This window comes from Diorhabda carinulata, chromosome 2 (genome assembly GCF_026250575.1).
Source record: "Diorhabda carinulata isolate Delta chromosome 2, icDioCari1.1, whole genome shotgun sequence".
Taxonomy (NCBI): Eukaryota; Metazoa; Arthropoda; class Insecta; order Coleoptera; family Chrysomelidae; genus Diorhabda; species Diorhabda carinulata.
Genome location: NC_079461.1, coordinates 7,323,836 through 7,345,617, shown reverse-complemented (window position 1 = coordinate 7,345,617; position 21,782 = coordinate 7,323,836). Strand labels below are relative to the sequence as shown.

The following is a 21,782-nucleotide window of genomic DNA, read 5'->3' as shown; positions in this document are numbered from 1 at the left end:
GAAGTAGACTTCTTATGATCCCTGCTTGTAATATCGCCAGGTTTCCGACAGACAATGAAGGCGACGTCGGATTAGTAGGGCTTAGGTAGCACGAGGAGGGCGGACACTGGGTCCCCCGTCACTAACGTCAAGGTCCAATGGCTGCTTGAAGGGGATACAAAATTGTCATCTATATATTTCCTTCCCATTTATAACCAACAATTTATAGTGTTATATTTTAACTTTTTCTCAACTCAGTTTTTATTCATTCTGATTTAACAAGAACAAAATTTTAGTTTTGTTATTTCACTGTTTAGTGCACTAAACTTTGTGTGTTTTGATATTTATTATTGTACGATTTTATTGAATTGTATTATCTTCATTGTGAGAGCTTTTACTCTGTAATTGCAAATAAATAAAATGTAGCATTTGCAAATAGTGATAACTAATAACTTTTTTTTTTTTAATTTTCAGATAAACTGTTCTACTTCTATTCTTGATCATACCTGTATCCTTACGCTTTACCTGAGAGGACTATTGTCCACATTTCGCCCTTCTTTTATATTTGCATAAATATTTAATATATTTTTCTTGTAGTTTGCACATTATAATTATTATATAGTAATTTTTAAATGTATAGTAATATATTAATACTATGTGATTAAAAATCAACTTGACTGGGGCACAAAAGTTTAACCTCAGTAAACTGGTGTTGTATTTATTAATGAAATGATTTGAAAATAATATATACATAGTTGAGAAGAAATAAATAAAGTAAAATGTAAGAGTCCCAGTAATAATCGTTTAAAATTACATTTGGACAGTTTTTTGTCTGTCAATTTCTCCTTTTTATATTTTTTGTTCAATAATCTATCTAAACCATTATTTGTAAGTTGCAATATTTTTTTCAGCTTTGCTTAGCAAAGGTCATTCTGTCGGTGACAAGTCATTCATTAATTTCATATATATTATTTGTAGTTATTTCTATTTTACATAAATGAACTGTGTGCTTTTAAAAATGGAGTTATAATAAATATTGTTTTTAGTACTCTTTGTCTTTTATTTTTTTAGGTATAAAATAGTTGCAGAACCACAGGCTTTAAAGGCACATGACTTATTTTTCTTTTCTCTTTGGTTTTCAACTGCCTTCACAATTCTCTGCAGGTTGCAATTTTTTACTTTTGCACTCCAATTTGATTCTACCTCTTTAATATCCTTCAAAACTGCATCCAACCATTTTTTCTTTGGTTTCTCCCTCTTTTTTGTACCCCTTCCCCTTCTTCAATGGCCCTTTTTGCAAATATTTTTCCCGCATCCTTTTAGTATACACCAACCATCTTACTCTTTGATTTTTTTTATCTTGTTATTGATAAATATTTATACAAATCCTTCAGTTTCTTCTCCAAAATTGTATATTATAAAACAAAAATATTTGGTGATTCATTAATAACTATGATCTTGACAACAGATCAATTATTAGCAGATCCTAACCTAGATAGAGATTTTTTATCACGAGTTTACGCACACTCTAACTGGCACCTATTTTGAGCCAATGAGAAAGTGGCACCATTGTAAGCGAAGCCCATCAAATTTAAATGGATAAACAGAATGTAGTAGCTGATCAAAATCAAATATAAAACGTTAATTTTTCTGGTTTACAATAAATATTTATAAACATGAAAAAATATTATATACTGTGATATGTCAAAAAAATTAAATTAAGACAAAACTTTCATTTAAATGAATAAGGATAAAAATTTATTGACTATTTATGTTGATAAAAGACAGAAAATGAACTGAAATTTTATTTCTTTCCTATTAAAAATACATATCTGTTACAATAAAATCCCATATTATTTGAAAATAATTAATTTTCCTTCACACTTTTCAGGCTTAGGACTGACAGAAAAGAAATAAATATTCTTAACTGGCGTGTTTAAAAATTAATTAACACTTGCTGAGTATTATTTTGTCGCTTTTTATTCAGATATGTTTACTTTTTCATTTTTTACTAGGTTGGGTATTGTTGGAGAACCCCATTCAAAATTTTTAATATACTCCATAAAACGATCAAAGTCCTCGCCTTGCAAACTTCTAAGTTTTCTAATCAATTCTTCAATTTGAATCTACAAATCAAAAAATATATGAATAAATTAATATTATATTAAAAACATTTTTTTCATGATTACTTCTCGTTCCTGTTCTTCTGTGATAGACGATAAGTTATTGTCACAATCCTGTATTGTATATTCATCCTCATCATGCAGTTTTTTTTCTATATTATGTTTTCTAATTAAATTTGCTAAATCCACTTTTGTAATTAAGTTGGCCCTTGTCAATTTTTGGTTTCCAATTTTTCTGGCATCCCTAATTATTTTTTTAATTGTAATTCCACTTTTTAATTTTGCCACTAGGGTTTCTTCTTCAATCTTGGTAAGCCTCTTACATATCAATTCATCATTATGTCCCACATGGGTTTCAATAAATGTCACCTTAACCGACCCTAAGTAATAAATATAGAATTATAAATAAAAGATATTTTTTTAATGTTTTACAAATTTCTACTTACCATTTGCATCAACTTTAACAATAAACCGAGAAGGACATTCTCCATATATATGAATACTGCCTGTAACTTTTGTTTTTCGTTTCTGAGCAGTACTGTTATATCCTATAAGAATGAAAACAAAATTAATCATATGCAAAAATAATAATGACACATACCTTTATAATTACTTCGATTACATATATAATAGATACTCTCATTTCCATTAGATAATTTGTTTTTCCTTTGACATGCATAATCTACTTCTCTATTTCCTTGTGATCTCCATGTTTCAAATTCTTCTAGGTTTCTAAAATTGAAAAGAGATTGTTTGATTATTATCTTGTGTGTATTCGTTAAATGCTTATTGAGCGAATCATAATTAGTAAACCTCTCCTCCTTAATACAAACAGGACATATCGTATGTTTGTGACTCTGAGACTTCTTATCTAATAAAGACTGGGATGATGATGATTCACAATGAAATTTTAACATGTGTTTATTTCGAGCACTGGTGTTTGAAAATTCTTTGTCACAATATTCACATATTTTCTTTTTCCTAAAAATAAGCCCAATTTAGTAAATCTTGAATTGGCTGGATGAAGTTACACAACCAGGTGATAATAATTGTGTATTGTGTGTTTTCTTTTGAAATTTTTTAAGCAAGTTGTATATATTAAAAATTTGCACAGAACAATAGGATATTAATTATTACCTGGTTACTGAATCTTAATTATTTCTTTATAATAATTAAATGTTTGTATTAGAAGCAAAAATAGAAGGTCAGACACATTTACAACAAAGGAAGGAGGAAGATTAAGTTGTTAATCATTAGTTAATTAAAAAAAACCAATTTGCACATTTACTGATTATGTAGCATTAATAACAAGGACTGAAAAGAAAATAAAAGAAAAATTTATTATATGGAATGAAGTACTACAAGCAAACTGAATGAAAATGGACAGGAAACAAAGGTAATGATCATAGACAATGGAGGTTACAAAAGGCACATACTAATAGATGCGAAGACATAGAACAAGTAAACATAGTGCAATTTTAGGAGATGACTAGAAGCAGATGGGAACATAAAGATGAAAATAAATAGGAGAATTAAAAATGAGAACAAAGTATACCATGCTATAGTCAATGGATTGGAAAATATATGAGAAGTGTCAAGAAAAACAAAATGGAAATATTTTAAAACTAGATTTAGGCCAAACTAACATATGATAAGTGCTAAATGAGCAACAAAAAATGTAAAATACAAGCTACAAGTGTGAAATATAATTAGAAATGAAAGTACCAGAGAAGAGCTGCAAGCAATACCCAATTCATTGAAAGAAGGAAGTTTAGCTGGTGGGGATATTTACAGAGAATAGGTAATTCATGTCAAGTAAAAAAAGTTTAGTAAAGAAAGAGAAGCAAATAAAAAAGAAACAGGAAGACCAAAAGAAACATAGGACGACATGATAAGAAAACTTCTTAAGAAATAGCTTACTGGAAAGAAGCAAAGAAGGTTTGTATGATTAAGAAGAAATGAAAGAAAATTGTATAAATTGAGCCTATAAATATTGTAGCTCTACACCTTAAAGGGCAGAAGGGGATTTGATTATACGTATATAATAATTAATCGTTTCAACCACCCTCAGATTAATATAACCGCTACATACCTCTCTAGATCCATGATTTTGCTTTCCTAATGATACACTATCACAATAATATCGTTAAAAATAATTTTAAAATGTTTCTAATAGCTTGGAAGTTATTATAACATAAACGTTTTATGAAACTAAAATCGTAGATAAAAGATATACTAAAATAATAAAAAAATCGCAATAGCTAAAGACTAGAACACCGAGTATATAATCTTTAAACTAGAAACAAAACTGATTGGAGAAAATAGCTTTGTTTGCGGTATACGTGTACATAATTTTTGTCCTGAACATCACATAACATACCCTAAGAAAGGAATGACACATTTATTACACTAGCGTCACGATTGATAGGTGGCTGAACAAAGTTCAGAGAACATACCAAGGGTATGTGAGGTAAGATATTATATAAACAGAACAAACTATTCGTCGCCAACAAAATAATATGCTCCAAGTTTAAGAAAAATTGAGACTGATATGTTATGATTTAGTTTTAATTTTTGAAAAAAAACTGAAATTTATCCCCCTCCTCCCCGATATTTATATGTTACTGATGTTTGATAATAAGAGAAGTCATGTTGACTGAAGTATTAATGCAAACAGCGTAGCTGCTGGTAGCTACCGCTAACTATAAAAAAATGTTTCAAACTTCCTTATCATAGAAAAATTAAAAACTCTATTAATTAATAACTATCTATGACTTGGTAACTTTGTTGTAGAAAAACACACCTTTATATGTTACGAAAATAAATTATATCACATTTATCATAAGGGATTGTCTCTTACAAATCAAAAAACGTTTTTATAGCCAACTTTATTTTCTTAATATTTTAATAACATAATTTATAAATTATAAACATAACAAAACATACAGTATAAGGAGACTGAATGGATTATAATTTATTATTTCAGTCAATCTACAATAATTATAAAAAATCCTGAAACTCATCAAACTCAAATTATAAATTGACTTTCTTTAATACGTAAATGATATTTCTACCTGGTGACAGGATTTAAAGTTTATAGAATTTATAAGTATTGACAACTGTCAATGAAAATGACATTTAACCATGACTGAGATAAGGGATATCATCATAAAAGTCAATAGTTCTTTCTAAGGTTATCTTCTCTAAGAAGTGGGACAAATTTTTGTAAATAACTAAGACAATGTAATTTGATTATATATAAAACATTTCATTGTCATAATTATCATACGTTTTTATAAACTGTCTCATTTTTCTAATATTTCACATAGATTCTTTGTGAATCATGAACGAGAACCACATCGACGTGAATGATACAATTAACTACTTAGAAACTGGAAACTACCTTTGTGATACTAGTATCACTACGACGAAAGTTATAAAAAAGATATATGAATTTTGTATGTTTTTTAATAGTATCGGACGAGTTGCATTATTGAACGCAGACCAGAATGAAAGTCAAGAATTGGTAAGCTTACTTCTGCATTTAAAAAAGAACATAAAATGTGCAATATCTGAATTGGGACAGTCTCATACCACAAAGAAATACAGGCTAATGTGCCCAGAATGTGAAGAGTTAATTGAAGTAAATGCAAATACTAACATTTGGACAGTTTTTCAACAACATGAGCATTTCGAAAAGTTGTATAGCAATTTTTTAAATGGCACCTATCAAATTTCAAATGAATCTTCTACAGCTCAAATTGAATCGTTGCTTGATGTAAGTAAAACTAGTATTGAGGATTCTACTTATACTTTGGAAACAGAACATACAGATAGTGGAATTGATTATGAAGAAACTTGTAATGAAAGTTGTTCTCCTGAAGAAGAAGAAGAACCTCTTGGTAGTAATACTTTTCGGTAAGGGCGATTTCATATATTTTTAGTATATACAAGGTCATCAAATTTCTACAATATCTCCTTTTTATATCAATTTTACATCTAATATCAGTGAAAGAGTGAATTGTTCATTGCTGTTCATTTTATTAAATGTCTTATATAACATCATCCAGTCTACATTATTTGTTTATTATATTATTATAATACCTCATTTATTGTTAGAATTTGCTTACAATATTGGCATTTCATAGATGTTTTTGATAGTAGTAGCATAGTGAGCTTCCTGGGCATTTATTATTTTTCTATCAAATTAAGTATTTGATAGTTGACTGAAAGAGACCATTAAGTATGAATACAGTTCTTACAAACATATCAGTATCAATTTTTTTATGACTAATAATGATTTAAAAGTAACTGAAACTTGAATTGTCCAGGACATTTTTTCTTACAGGTCTATTGTATACTTATTTGTCCCTTCCAATCTGTTTTTGTGTTAAATTGTTAGTTTTGGTTTTTAACTAAATCATCTTACTTTTCTATATAGTTGAGGCAAGTACAATATGTTGTCTTGTTGTGGCACTTCCGATTTTAATCAAGCTAATCAATAATTCATTTTATCACTGTCATGTTATTATTGTTCCAATCCAACAAATTGGCGACTAGAATAGAAAAAAACGAGAATAATATGTCGGCATTTCTAGAAAAGTTCTCACCTCATCAATATTTCCTGGGCGAGGCATGTCGACCACAGCTTGTCCTGTCAGGGAACTAAAGTATTTTATTATTCTTAATGATATGCCCAAAAAATGAAACACAAGTTTGGGAGAAAACATTTTTGTTCTTGTTCAGATGCAAATCAAATTTTGCCAGACGTTCCAGGCAAAGTCTCAAGTTCTATTTACACTTGTCAACTGTGGTACCATGAAATGAATGAAAAGTATTTGCAATTTCTGAGGCTGCTGAGACCTCATCTATATTTAAAATGGGAAAAGACCTGCTTTTTCTAGTGAGTCTAGTTGTGAGTGCATAATATAGATGTCCGTCTGTTTTGATTCTACTATGAAATTACTAGAAATTTTCTCTGTACATGAATACTTGGTAATTCAGCATTGTAACGTGAGTGCCTTGGTTTGCACCATTACATTGTTCATCCAAGGTATCAACTCCTAGAGGTTCAACTGAAACATTGATGAGAAAGCGTCCATATCCAATTGTGTTTGGTATTCCTCAAAGTCGTCCTCAAAACCCTACTTCTGAGAGTCATGGTCCAGTTCAATTGCTTTCAGCAGCAAACAGCTTGAGTAGAATAATCTGAAGAAGAGCAGCTGCTGCCTAAGACACAGGAAACACAAGGTACTCCAGTGCGCTATTTTATTCTCACCAATAAAAGGTCAGGCTACTTCAGAGACTACATCCAATGAAGATCTTTTGGTCAACCTTCAGTGGGGGAGATCTATTATATCTACAGTTATTGTGGCAAGTACAGTATGTCAAGTTGTTGTTGAGGTACTCCATATACTATTCAAGATAATTAACCATTCATATTATTATTGTTTGATTTATTTTCAATAAATACAAACAGTTCAGATAACCAACGTCTTTTCTCAATCAATTTTAGAGATGACCTTGAATAAGTTATCCTATTGATTGGTTGTAAATTATGACCAAACTATCCCTGTAGATTATGAAATAAAAAGTTTTTGATTTTTTATTAAAAATTTATTTTTAGATTTAATTTCTTACCATCCTATGATTCAGTTATTGAAAAAACTCTTTATCCAAGAAGATTGAAATCTTTGAACAAATTCAATTGTTGTAAATTACCTACAATTCAAAAAATTAATCAATGTAATGCTATATGCTTATTATGCAACTGTTCCTTAAGAGCCATTAAAGCGATTTCCAGGAATCAGTGCTTAGATCATATTGTAGGTCAACGTCATATGAAAGCTGCTAATGACCCACTGCTTGTAGCTGCTCTTGAATGTTATCACGAAATATTCTGGAATTTAGAAACTTGCTATCAGGCACACCAGGTAGGTATTAATATTTTCTATTAATTGTTAGGTAAAGTAATTGTCATAAGTTGCCGATGACCATCATCTAGGAATATTATAGATCGATGATATCACAATTAAATATCTACAAGTTTAATCAAAATCAAAAGTCACCAGCATAAACAAGTGCAAAATGTATGGTAGACAGGTTTCATTTATAAATTCCACATAATTGTTGATTGTTTTAAAACTTTTGATGTTTGGGAGAAAAAAAAACAGGTTTCTCTTTACATAGACACAATAATATTACAAACGAAGCCAGAATATTTGGTGGATGTAGTTGTAACAAGGAAAATACACACCATGATTTGTTCAGCAGTAATAAGATGTTTGATTTAGTGGATAGAATTGGCCATATTCTTTAGTCTTGTGATGTATAAATTGATGAAGACCTTTCAATTGAATTCCAAAATATAACTATAACACTTTGTTTACGTGATTAGATTGGTATAATGAAGTTTTATCATAGCTTGAGGTAATTGAGGTGACATTATTTTTAGCTTTTTGTTTCAAAGTTGACAATTGAAATTTTAGTAATTTGTTAGAAGTATTAAAAAAATAATGTTAGCGTTGTATATTGAAATAAGTATAAATTAGCTATTTTTAGGTATATTTTGAACCAAAAAACACCACAACAATAAAATGTCATCTGTGTTGTGTAGATGTTCCCATCCAAAGTACTGTTGATCATATTAATTCTGATATACATAAAAATACAGTTTTGAAGTTATTTTTGAAAAATAGAGTTACTGAATTCTTTCTGCTTCACATACAAATTGAAGCGTATGGAATAAAACCAGAACCAATTAAAAATGAAAAGCCAAAAGTGGAAAATGAAAATGAAAGTTCACAAAGAAGAATTAGAGAAAGAAGAGGAAAAACAATTACTACAAATCAAGGTAATATTTTATTTTTCATCTGGCACCAATAATATTTAATATTTTAAAGTAATAATCTATCATATTTTTATGTGCTTATACAAAAGATAAGATAATATTGTTTGTAATTCACCAAGATTTAATAATAATTATAAATTTTCAATAATAAAAATAGTTTTAAATATTTTACAGCAGACAGAAAAGAAATCAACAAAAATATACTTTTTCACATTCATTTCTACAAATATATATATATATATATATATATATATATATATATATATACATATATGTATTAAAAATGAAGCTTTTCATGTCTTTCTACTGTACGTATCTAGAAAAATATGCATCTGACATACAGGGTTTTTCAAAAAAAATCATTGCTTCATCTATGTATTATTCTAATTAATGTGCCTTATAATGACTAGCATACCCTAAAAGTAACTTTTCAAAGTTTGTGGTATCATGGATCAGCATTTTATATTTGCAATGATACTTCAAAATCCAATACCGTGTATAATACAAAATCATTGACATTGCCTCCAGACGTCTACAGCACCTACTACTACTACTGCTACCACTGTCCCTACGGCTTTTGAAGAGCCTTGGCTTTGTCCACCACATTTCTCCAGTCATTACGGTCCAACGATTCAATAAAAAATCTACAACTTTTGAATTCGTACTTCTATTCACATAACCTAAAAATTTATGTTCCAATTTATGTTGTATTCCAAGATTTTCTTATTGCTCAAACTGTAACATTTTCCAAAACTCAGCTGCCCCATAGACAACATCCTTTACGTTTGTTTCTTTAATCTTTTGTACCAAAAGGATGGTATCGTCTTCAATTAAATATTTCAAAAACCGTTGTTGGTACTTCAACTTCAAATCCTGGTCTATTGGTTGTAATAAAGGTGTCACATGTGGTGGTAAAAAGGCTACCGCTGTGAGCTCTTCAATGTCTGGGTGGGACGGTGCATTGTCGATCAAAAGGATAGCTTGTGGGAGTACAAGTTTCTGCTTTGGAAGCTACGATTTTTGTTGGCAAAGCTCTAAAATTGAGACCGGCTTCGTCGGCATTATAAATTTATTGGGGCGAATAATTTCCTTTAGCTATAAAATTTTCAAATGTAAGAAGGCATTCCTGCGCCGCATTTTTACCATTTAATAACACGTTCAACTGCATAGCTTTTTCCTGAACAATAGGTCCACTTAAAGGATTCCCCTTAGCCTTTCTTGGGAGAACCACAAAAAAAGTGCTTCGTCAACTTTGTCATACTGAGACCGCCGTCTGTTTGCCGATTTTCAAGAGTTGCCTCAGAAGACGTTATGCAATATTGTTTTATTCTTTTGCTAGTTTTGTGACACTTTCACCTCTAGCCACCAGTTTGTCTTTAAGAGTTAAGGTGTTATGTTTACGTTTAGTAGCCATTTCATTTTCCTTTCACACTTCAAAATACTAATTTTTCAAATAATAAAACAACAACGCAAAAACACTACAGTACTGTATCTTCACACTTACATAACACGCACGATTTCACAGTTTCACAAACAAAATCAGACTATATTTAGATTATGTTGTCTCTTGAGTTATGAGTGCACAATGGGGTGGGTGAGTTGTCACGTAGTTTAGCCGCCCACTAACGTCACAAAACTAAAAATGGCGCAATGGGCTAGTTTGCTATTTGTAATGATTGGTACATTCATTAGTATTAGTAAATAGACTATTGAAACTGGTTTTTAAATTGCATTCTTTTTCCTTATTGTAATTATTTTGGCTAATCCAAACAATCAGCTGATCAACAGTGTTCGTTCCGATTTAGTTAGGATCAGCTGGACTCAACTGTACTAAAAAGTTGAAAAGAAAATTTAAAAAAAAAAACTTTTTTTAAAAACAAGCTTTTATTATTTGTTAATAATAAGAAGTAAAAAATTGAAAAAAACTAACTCTAATAAGAAATATAACACTATAAGTTCATAATTATATATTTTATATATATATTTAATAAAAGCGAGTTATATTTTGATGGTATAATTAAGAAAGTTTAGCTCCTTATTTTTCCTCTTGTTATCAAAATGTAACACTCTTTTATGTACAAAATTGGGACTACGATAAAATCAAGAAGAAACAATAAAATGTTACATTTTTCATTAGTTATATTTCTTATTAGAGTTAGTATATTTTTAACTTTTCAGTTCATTTTATTCACAAATAATAAAAGCTTGTTCTTAAAACAGGTTTTTTTCTTCAATTTTACTATTTTCTTTTATTTTTTACCCTTTTCAAATACTTTAGTCCTCGTCTAATATTGTAAATTTTGGATTACAAACACAAACATAGGTTTGTTCCAACTTGCTACTCTGGACCGTTCTTGGAAGCGTTAGATGATATTTTAAGCGCAACAGTACTTCTATCAATCAAGTATCAAAAAAACCGTTCCGGAAACTGTTCACAAACGTTACTTAAGTCGGTTGGAACGTACAATCACTATTGCGCAGATTCATCACCGTACTAAGGACGGTTTTTTGATGTGTTGGAACGAACCTATTATCTACTTCCGTTGGATTGCGGTGGCGCTATATGTAGATACATTTTGTAGATCTGTCAATCTTAATTAGTTTCTCTTAGATATTTGTGTAGGGAAGTACCAAACAAAAAATAATAATTTATTTTTCACTATCACGTTGAATAGGGAAGTTATGTTCAAACAACCAAAAATTTATTATTTCAAGTCTCGTAAGTAAAGTATAAAATATATTAATTGAATAACCTGTTGTGTTGTTTTAAATATTAATTGATTTGCTTGAATAATATTTTTTCTCATATTTTTTATCTTTAACATTTGATAATATTCAACAATAAATTATTGTATCTCATTCTCTAGTACCATAACACAAACACTTACAGTAACGATGTTATGAAACCGGAACATGAACCAAGTAAAAAGCTAATTATGTTGAATTTGAACTTATGAATTAGCTAACATTATCACTAATTGATGATTGAAAGACAAATAACATTAAATGTGGAATATTTAATCATATAATATATTATATTTGTACCAATTTGCTGTTTCATATTATTAGATCTCAATGTTTTTATTTACTTTTACTTATAACTTTTCTATATAAATCCGAATTTTATCGAACTAATTTATCAGTATACTTTCTTTATAAAAATTTTTAGATATAAGAAATTTATTAAAATACTGAAACAGATGTATAAATACATATATTAAATTACCACAGTTTGGAGATCATCAATTGAGTCCATGAAAATATTTTGTAACCAGAGATAGGAAATTTTGTGTATACAAATGTTTGCTGTGATATGATATACAAAATAAGTACACCAACTATATTTTTTCCATAGTTGATGTACTTAGATACCAGTAACATATATGCTTTAATTGTATCTATTTCAATATTACATTCAAATTTTACAGTAAAATTTCATGTAATTTATTGTTTTCTTCGAATTAGAAAATTATTCAACCAATAATTTCCATAGTTAGTTGCTACCATCATACTTTAAAGTTCTGAGTTTAAAAATACTAAATAAACATGTACTATTAGCAGTCATTTTTATTTAGTTTCTACTCTCATTTTCATGTAAAAATATTTTCTTCTCATTTTAAACAAAAAGTTAATCTTATATTTGGAAATATGATGAATGCTCCCGTTTGTATACATCCAAGGAACATACAGTACATTGGTTCCTAAAGATATTAACCACGAATAATAAGTTGCCCCATTTTTAAATTAAAATTTGATTCTTATAGTGCTTCTGATGATGCATGTTAAAATGACAGAAGTAATTCCAAATAATCACTATTATTATTATTAACATGTCAAATAGATATATTGTTTTCTGTGTTTATTAATATTTTCTTGTTATTTTAGAACATGTTGAAGTAAAAGAACATACCATATTATCCAGGCCATTTGAGTGTGTCACTTTTCAAGATTGCATACCACAGAGATATAAGGAGCATTCAAAATATTTAAGAGATAGACATTCATACATAGGCTGCAACTTGTGTCAGAGAAATTTTAACAAAAGGATTGAAGATGTATTAAACCATTTAATGACTCCACAACATTGGCAGTTGGCGGATCTCAGTAAACCACAGTATACATTTTATTGCGAAATTTGTAATATGAAATTTAAAGATGAAGTTTCTTGGGGAAGACATTTTCTTCCTGGGCAAAATAAGTAAATATTTTTCCATTATATGCTAACTGTTCATCAGTATAAATTATTAAAAATATTAATTAATAAGTTCAAATAACATTTGAGTCCTGAGAGTGGCCTAAATTCAAATATTTAAGTTGAGATTATTGAATAAGAAAATGTATACTTAATATATGAAACATAAATATACTAAATCATTGGATGGAAATGCCAACTTGTTTTTTTATTGTTTAATAGTGACTTTTTGATTTTGAGATTACATTTTGATTTGTTTTGTGATGTTTAAATATGAAAAATAGTAAATAAAAGCAATTTTATAAACCGAACTAAAAAGTTTTAGTTCTATAGTTGTTTGTAGAAAAAACGTCTGTTAAATGTATTTAGTAACACTATGAAACATGCTTGATTCTTGTTTAGATAAATTTATTAAAATACCATTCTGTTACATACTAAGAAGGATAATAATAGCATCAATTTCTATATTTTATGTTATGTAAATAAGAATCTTTTTATTATTAATTGTTATTTTTAGTCATTCCAAAGTATCAAAGAGTCGACTTGACAAATTAACTGAACATGAATGTGTTACTTGTAAACTAGTTTTTTTCGGAGATGAAATATCTATTCTTAGACACAAAAATGTATCTGGAAATTTCAGAAAGAGAGAACCGAAAGGTTAGTAATTGAAACAATATACTCTTATATATAATGTATTATTGTTTGTATGAACTCGATAATCCATTTATCATATTGTTCCAATTTGTGTTTTTCTTATAGCAGCTTTTCACGATCAGACTTTTCTAATAGTGTACACTGTTTAGGTCTGATTCGACTACATATTAACTTTGGTAGTTACTCCTTTGTTGTATTTAGTGATATGGTAGCGTTTTTTTCTTTGATATATGTATTCAGGTTCGGTTCTGAATGAAAATTAACTAAAAAGTAGACTAGTGGTCCGTTAAGCACGTAGGCCTCCATTGAAAAGCAGATGAGATGCTTTGTCTTGAACCTTTTGAGTGCTTCAACTGTGCTGGGCACTCACCAATGACGTGGTATGCTGTTTCTTCCTCCATGCACGAGCGGCACTCTAGGTCATCTGAGGTGCCCATAGTTTGTAGATTGTGTTCTAGATGACTGTTATTTAAGTGGAGCAGTTGTTTGGTAAGAGAGGCAGAAAGCCAATCTATCTATATATTAGCTTATCTCATTCCAGGCCTTTATATCCATTTCCTCAGAGCCTGCCTTGTATGCAAACCGTTTAGAGACTTAATAGCCACATTTTCGTAGCACTATCTTATACTCCATCACAAGTCTAGAGCACACCGTAATAAGGACCATCATGACTTATGCTACCGACACAATGAGTATGACCTAAAAAGAAGTCAAAATGATACTGAGTATACAATTAAATATTTTGCGTACTAATATGGGACCGAAAAAAGAAAATAAGGTATGCAGAAGAAGAAGGAATAAAGAAATAGGAGTGCGGGAAAAAGAGAATTAAGATTTCCGGGCCGTAGAGTGAGATGATGGTGGAAAAGAAAAGACGCAGGATGATAAAGGAAAGGTCGAGATGGAATGGATTTGGAAAGAATAGGGGTGAAGAATTGGAAAGAATGGCTATGGATAGGTAGAAATGAAAAGGGCTAGTAAACTAGCTGAAAGTGCAAAAATATGGGGATTGAGAATCATCTAAAAGGGCTCTATATAGCTGTAAATAGCAGCCAAGTTCCTCCACATAATCCACATGATTAGTACATGATCATTTTTATAATATATTTAAGCTAATTTATATTAAATTAGATTCGTTATTTGTCAGGCTCTTGTTCTAGCTCCTAATTTTTTTGTCTGTAATATTGCAATGTATGTGAAAAATAGGAGTATCATTATAAAATCTTGAACATTTTAGAAACGAAACTTAGCAAAGAAATAACAAAGATGTTTATGAGTGCAGAAGCAATAGAGAAAGAGGGCGATTGTTTAGTAAGAGAAGCAAATAATACTGTTACGTGCCTGAAGAGAACTTTCGACTGTTGTTCTCAAATAGAAGAAGTACTAAAAATCAGCATGCAGTATTGTAAAGCCTATCCATTCGGTTCTAGGGTGTCGGGTCTGGGAAACGAGGTAAGAATAACTTTGTTTTTATGATACAAATCATTAATTTTCCTTCTATGAGCTGCAAATTTAAATGGACACATTGTATATTTCAATTTGAGCTTGTACCGATTTCACAATGTCTATTCTCGTTTAAAATTTCAATAAACCAAAATCATTCATTGATTTACCATTCCGTATTTCTACTATTCTCTGTATTTCTTTTACTTTGTATATTTTGATGCTATTCAATTAAGTTATAATAACTAGATGTGATAAATTCAGTTAATTGGAGACTGTTAACAATATATTGTTCAAATCACAATTATAGTTATCAAAATGTATATGTTACACTATCAGATGAATCAAAATAATATAAGGACCACTAGTAAATACAGTGGAACACAATTAAATGGTCGGTTTTATCTCTAACATTCCATTTTTGTGCTACTGGGCTTGGAAATAATTGTTTACTGAAGTATGTTTTGTGTAGTTTAAACATATCTAACTACAGATTAATGGTAAATAACTTGCTTATAGATCCCCATATTTACAAACTAAATGCCTAAGGCTTTTCTTATTTTTATTGTTGTAAATCTTTTATTTTTAAATTAATCTTCCTTCGATAATCTTCCCACACTTTTCAAGATAGTAATCAATATATTTTTTTTTGAAAAGATTAGGTTAAATTGATGGAAAAGCATCAACTCCATCAAAAATTGATACTTATTAATAAATAAAAAATTTAACCAGAATATTCTTATCTTTTTTCCAGAATAGTGATTTGGATTTATTCATAGATACAGGAAACATGTACTTTGGGGACAAATATCAAGATTCCTTGTCACAATGCGAGATCGTTAAGAAAGTTCATAAAATATTGAATTCCCGTAGAGATTTGTTTTCTAAAATTCATCAAGTACCAACAGCTAGAACGCCCATTGTAAAACTTCAACACATCGAGACTGGGTTAGATTGTGATTTATCTTTTAGGCATGGATTAAGTGTAGAAAATACGAAATTTTTGAGGTAATTATATTTCTATTGATTTAACACATATTGTAAATACCTCTCACATCTCATTTCTCATTTAGTCAGAATATGGTAGGGTGCAAGAGGAAAGCTACATTTGATGTTTGAATAAAATCATGCTCTGCAATAGTATGACGTATCGCACCTTCTGTAGATTGTTATTCATTCTTCTCAACCAAAATATATTTTTCATTTCTCACATATATTATCCAATTACTCTTTCTCGGATTTGTTAATTATCCACGTTTCACTTTTTGTAATTTACTGATGGTATTGTTTGCTACACAAAAATGCACCATCAGAGAATAAATCTTCTGTAAATCTCCATTCAGATGAAAATAATAAAATATTGACGAGCTATCTAGAAAAATAGTTTGCGTTTGATGCTTTTCACTTTTTATAACAAATAAGTAAGTTTTTTTCCTTTAATGGCCTATTTGCATTCTATTATGGGTATTCTATTTAATGAATAATGAAGTTTTAATCAATTTATACAAAAAGAATGATTAGGTTCTTAAAACTACCTTTATTATTTAAAATTCAACTTTTCATTATTTTGTAACATGTTTCAACATCCCTTTTGATGGAATGTTGGCTTAAAATCGAGTTGTCTCAATGTTAATAATTTGTATTTCACAAATATTTTCTAAAAAACTTATTTTTTTTTCAGATTATGTTTAGATATTCAACCAATTACACAAGCTTTTATTTTAATATTGAAAAAGTGGTCTTCTTTGAACAATCTGGATGAATACATAACTACATACGCTCTAGCAATGTTGGCTATTTTTTATTTGCAAGTGAACGATTATTTACTTTCAGTAAAGGAATTGAAACGATTAAATCCGAATCCAGCTCCGATTATTAGTGGTAAGCATTAATTATATTTATGTATAATAGCAATATTACATTCCTGTATATACACTACATATATATTTTACTAATTTTCTCAACAACCTGTCTTGTGATGAGTTTTTATACGAGAAATTTTATTAGTATATTGAAAGTAAGATTTGATAAAATAATTGAAATATTTTTACCAATATATCAGCTCTTAAATTTATGATATTTGTAATTTATTTCAATTATTGGTAAATATAACACATCACTCAATAAGTCTAGTAACTAACTAAGAAAAATACATTTTTTTGTCAAAACTCGATTTTATTTATCAATGATCTCCTTTAAGAGCAATAGTCTATTGAAAGTTGGTATTTTATAAATGTCTTATGGATTTGACAATGGCAGCCCCATCTGTCTGTTCGTCACACGACTTCTTGAGTGTTATATGTGTGATGAGTGATGTTATATGTGTGATACAGATTCATTGATACAGATTCATTATGTAAAACACAAATTTATTTTATTTTAGGATGGGAAACTATCAAATACACCATACCACTGAACGTTCTGAAAAATCATGTCAAGCAATATGAACATTCACTTTCGAGACTTTTAAAAGATTTCTTTTCATATTATGCAACATTCGATTACCAAAGACATGTAAGTTTGAGAATGATTTTCTTGAAGCTTCATTATTGACCTTCTGTTTCTTTTGTGGAAATAAAATTTATCCACACAAGTGTAAACGACAATTCCAATCCCAACGAACAGTACACCTGATAAAAACGCTAGTTCTGTGAAAAGTATTTTTCAAATTACTACAAATCTCTAAACTTGTTCATGATATTAGATATTTGAATGTTTCTGACCTAAAATCTCACCAAATAAATACTCAGAGAGTGTGATACTACATTGCTTTATATTGATAACTTTTTAAATTCTCTTATCTAACTTGATAAAACTGTCCTGCCCTAACTTTTACTCTATGAAATTTCATCCTCGGTTGTAATTGAGTTAGGTCAATGGTATCATTGGAGAACCCAGTTATGTATTTAATTTGGCTTGTTCTTTTGTTTAAATTGATTTTCTTTTTGTGACTCTTGACCCTTTTCTAAGTATCCTGATTTTCGGCCATTTTTTCTAGATCTACCTAGTCGTCTGCATCTTTTTCCATACATTTTTCCTGTAGCTTCTGTATCGGCCGAATTCACTATTTCAAAATTATTTATTTATATTGTGATTATGGTTGAACAAGAACTGACCATCCTTTCCATTTAGGATTTTTTCCACAGGCTATGTAGATTTCTATTTCAAATTTATTTGTTTATAGCCTAAAATGAATAATCGGACTTGTCTTTGTTTTTACTTGAAAGTCTATTAATGATTTTAGTGTTTCAGTGATTTTATGGTCAATTTTTTACTGTAGCTGCTATTAATTGAACTGAATTACAGATGATAAAATAAATCTTAGTGAATTTATTATATAAATATTTTTAAATTTCAATGGTGGGATTTCATAGTATTAAACTATTTTTTTATTATTAATGTAACTCACTGAATTTTGAAAGTCTTGTTTTTTTTCTGTGCAGACTGTATGTCCAATGATGGGTCACGTCATCAACAAATCGCTATTTGAGGAACCAAAACAACTGCCACCTGAGATGAGTGCATATGTTAAACAATTAAAATCAAAACAACCGGAACAATTTCGTTTCATGTCACCATTTTGTATCCAAGATCCATTTGATCTCAGTCATAATTTAACAAAAGCCTGCCAAAGTGTCACCGTGGGAGCTTTTAGAAAACTATGTGAATTAAGCTATAAACATTTGGATTCTTTGAAATAGAAATATTTCATAGTTTTTAGCATTCGATGAATGTACATACAAATTTGATTCTTTGAAAAAACTTTTTTCAGTTGTTCAGTTTTTTATTCCATAAACAATTTATCAAGTATTAAAATGATCATTATTTGAAAATATTAATTTTAATCTTAGGACTCTGGTTGTCAATACTGACACCTAATCATTCAAAAAAATGGTTAACTGAGCTTCAGTGAGAGGTGAATTTTAAATTTTTAATTATTTGAGTATATTTTCTGAGAGCAAAATTGATTGGATTGAGATTCTTCAGCAAATCCACATAGATCAAAAGTAAACTTTATTCGTTTTGAGGCCAAACACATTTTTGCCTCAAAATTAAGACAAACATATTGATTCGTATTTATATAATAAATTTCTATTCAAAGATAAATACATAGGCATATATTTTAACTTTGATGAAAAGGAAACACCCTATACTGAATGCGATATTACATATATTTCTTTGCCCACTTTGGTCAAATGTTTTCAGCATTAGGTTCATTTTTATTTATAAAATTCACTGCTACAAGGTTTATCAAAAGCGTATTTATGTCACATTTTATTCTCTCCTTTGATGTATTTGGTCCTACTTCTTTTGGGCTTTGAGACAAGACACTTCTACTTTTCTGTCTTCACGATTAGTTCTTCAACTGTTATAACTTTTTATTTATAAGTAAATGCTCAAAAATCGAAACAGTTTTAGTGAAAGTGGAGAAATCATCAAAAAAAGACGCAATAAAATGGTCTCTCCATGTAACTACAGTCACAAAGTCAGAAGAAACGACGATATCCTATAAAGGATTTTTTCAATATATACTGTTTTGAAGTGTGAAGTTCTTTTTCAATAATCTGTTAACTTTCGTGTTAGACTTGGATCAAGGCCCTTAATTTTTATGTTGATTTTTCTCAGAAAAAATTAAATATCATTTTAGTGTTACTGATTAATAAACAGCTTTATTGCCAATGTTGTTTAGGTCGTATTCGTATTGGGTGGTTTTAATATATTAAGTATTATTTTTATGCATACTTTTTTGGCTAATATGGCACCGTTTTTTGTAATAAACTTATTACAATCCGATCAACGATGAATATTTATCTACTACAATTTACTAGGAATATTTACCAGTGTGCTGGTTTCATATTTTAAGTATTTACTATTGGATTCATTATGTTTAAATAAAGTATAATTATATTTACTAAATGTCTTTTGAAAAATTTCCAAATCCAAATATTCTCAATTTATAGGCTAAAAACAAATTCTTCCATATGCTTCAGTAGCTTTGGATCAGATTTGAATCTCATTCCTGCACCAGCATGTCGCGAAGCCCTTTAGAATTTCAGAGGGCCAGGATATAAGTCTGGACTGTGAGCAGGCCAAACAAATGGTGTGATTTGGTAACTATTCGAGCGGTGCAGTGAAATTGACGACGCAGCGTGAATTTATACGACACCCGTGAGATCACAGATGTGTCACGCTTTAGTTCAGACACAGTTTGGTGTACAATACGTGTGGGTAACTAGCAAGTCTTTCCTTAATTTTTTTACGAAAAAATGACAGAAGAAAAGTAAGGAAATACAGAGAGCTTTATGATACAAAAAATTGTGATTATATGAAGACGATACTGAAGAATGTCAATGTCTTGTCGGATCATCTCATGTACTTCAGCAAACTGGTTTCAATTCAATCAGAAATAATTAGCAAAATTAGTAGCATCCATTTTAGTTGTAGATAATTGTAAATTATCCACTGTTTTTTCTCTTGGACAGAATAAATTTATTAGGTGATTTAAATTTCTTCCTCATCAAGCAATAAAATAACACTTCCTCATTAGCATCATCCGATTCTGATTCAGAACTCATGTTCAATAACAATTGTCTGGTTTGATTGTCAAAACTATCAGACATTATTTGATGCCGGCCAGTCGCGAACTGCCAATCAAATCCAATCTCCTCCATATCCTACTTGAAAACGCGTGTGTATCACCACCCAGCACGTGTACGAGTCATAGGTGCTATACGTGTTCCAATTTGAGCCTTAACTAAAGGTTAAGTCGTCTCAAAGAATGGTACGACATGGTCTTGTAAAACCTATTGCATATTTACGCAGTAAACGTCCAATTTTCGATAAAGACTAACTCAGTGCAATACACACTTAAGCATATCTCCGCCTAGTCGCCGCCACACTATTACACGTCTATCTGAGCCTGAAGACAGAATCGTGATTTATCTGAAAACAATACGCGACTCCAATCCGCTGTAGTCGAAGCAAGGTGTTCTCGTATAAAATTCAACCGGTGTTCATGGGAAAGCGCCGGTCTAGTAGCTAGAATCCTGCAGCGTGAAGTCCTCTCCTAAGTGTCCACTCACTTATGTTTATATTTCGAATGGAAACTGCCGAAAAAACCGTAATCTCTAGTTATTGTAGCCCTGTCTCTCCCTGAACCACGTCTTCGCGTGAGCAAACCAGTCTCTTTGTATTGCTGTCATACCAATTGCAGACTCTAAAGACTTACACCAACGTTTCTCTCTGACCGCGGTCAATAAGAGAATTTTAGCTCATTGCAATAAACCGACAGTGACAATACCACACAAACAATTTGCAATAGACAGAAATAAACAAAATGCTGATAATGGTTTTAAGGAATTTAGGGGTCCTTTTTTATCAAACGCTTATCAAATCAACACAAACGTGACTATGCTGTTATCTGAAGAGTATCTATGTTTTAAAACTATTCTATTAGAACATGGATTTGTCATTAAATCAGCGGGATGTAATTTGAAAGTGGAAGTATAGTTGCATAATGAAACTTCTGAAACTCTTG

The 21,782-nt window shown here is 29.9% G+C and overlaps 4 protein-coding genes across 11 annotated transcripts in view; 2 read left to right on the top strand and 2 right to left on the bottom strand.

Annotated features, from left to right (window-relative positions):
• Positions 1 to 1,027, top strand: part of LOC130890740 (spectrin beta chain) — a 77,994-nt gene extending 76,967 nt beyond the window's left edge. For all 8 annotated transcript variants that reach the window (XM_057795005.1, XM_057795001.1, XM_057795002.1 and 5 more), the window contains one exon: positions 454 to 1,027. In XM_057795005.1, coding sequence (XP_057650988.1) covers positions 454 to 457 — 4 coding nt within the window. In that variant the 3' untranslated portion in view covers positions 458 to 1,027. The remainder of the gene's footprint in view (positions 1 to 453) is intronic.
• Positions 1 to 21,782, bottom strand: part of LOC130890759 (60S ribosomal protein L44) — a 315,570-nt gene that overhangs the window by 153,450 nt on the left and 140,338 nt on the right. The window lies entirely within an intron of this gene.
• On the bottom strand, positions 1,778 to 4,760 carry LOC130890751 (uncharacterized). The gene is made up of 5 exons (XM_057795047.1): positions 4,195 to 4,760; positions 2,704 to 3,083; positions 2,549 to 2,650; positions 2,169 to 2,482; positions 1,778 to 2,105 (listed from the first exon to the last, which is right to left on the bottom strand). Exons 1-5 carry the CDS (start codon positions 4,206 to 4,208, stop codon positions 1,959 to 1,961), a joined length of 957 nt encoding a protein of 318 aa, XP_057651030.1. The 5' UTR covers positions 4,209 to 4,760; the 3' UTR covers positions 1,778 to 1,958.
• On the top strand, positions 5,155 to 20,751 carry LOC130890744 (uncharacterized). Its single transcript, XM_057795021.1, has 10 exons — positions 5,155 to 6,020; positions 7,729 to 8,035; positions 8,664 to 8,955; positions 12,838 to 13,150; positions 13,662 to 13,804; positions 15,039 to 15,253; positions 15,999 to 16,252; positions 16,926 to 17,125; positions 17,628 to 17,758; positions 18,688 to 20,751. The coding sequence occupies exons 1-10, from the start codon at positions 5,446 to 5,448 to the stop codon at positions 18,943 to 18,945; spliced, it is 2,688 nt and encodes an 895-aa protein (XP_057651004.1). The 5' UTR covers positions 5,155 to 5,445; the 3' UTR covers positions 18,946 to 20,751.

Coding starts and splice junctions, on each gene's coding strand:
- LOC130890744 (XM_057795021.1), top strand. CDS start 5,446: ATGAACGAGAACCACATCGACGTGAATGATACAATTAACTACTTAGAA. Junction 8,956..12,837: donor AACAATTACTACAAATCAAG/GTAATATTTTAT, acceptor TTGTTATTTTAG/AACATGTTGAAGTAAAAGAA. Junction 13,151..13,661: donor TTTCTTCCTGGGCAAAATAA/GTAAATATTTTT, acceptor TGTTATTTTTAG/TCATTCCAAAGTATCAAAGA.
- LOC130890751 (XM_057795047.1), bottom strand. Junction 2,651..2,703: donor TAATCGAAGTAATTATAAAG/GTATGTGTCATT, acceptor TCATTCTTATAG/GATATAACAGTACTGCTCAG. Junction 2,106..2,168: donor CAGAAGAACAGGAACGAGAA/GTAATCATGAAA, acceptor TTTGATTTGTAG/ATTCAAATTGAAGAATTGAT.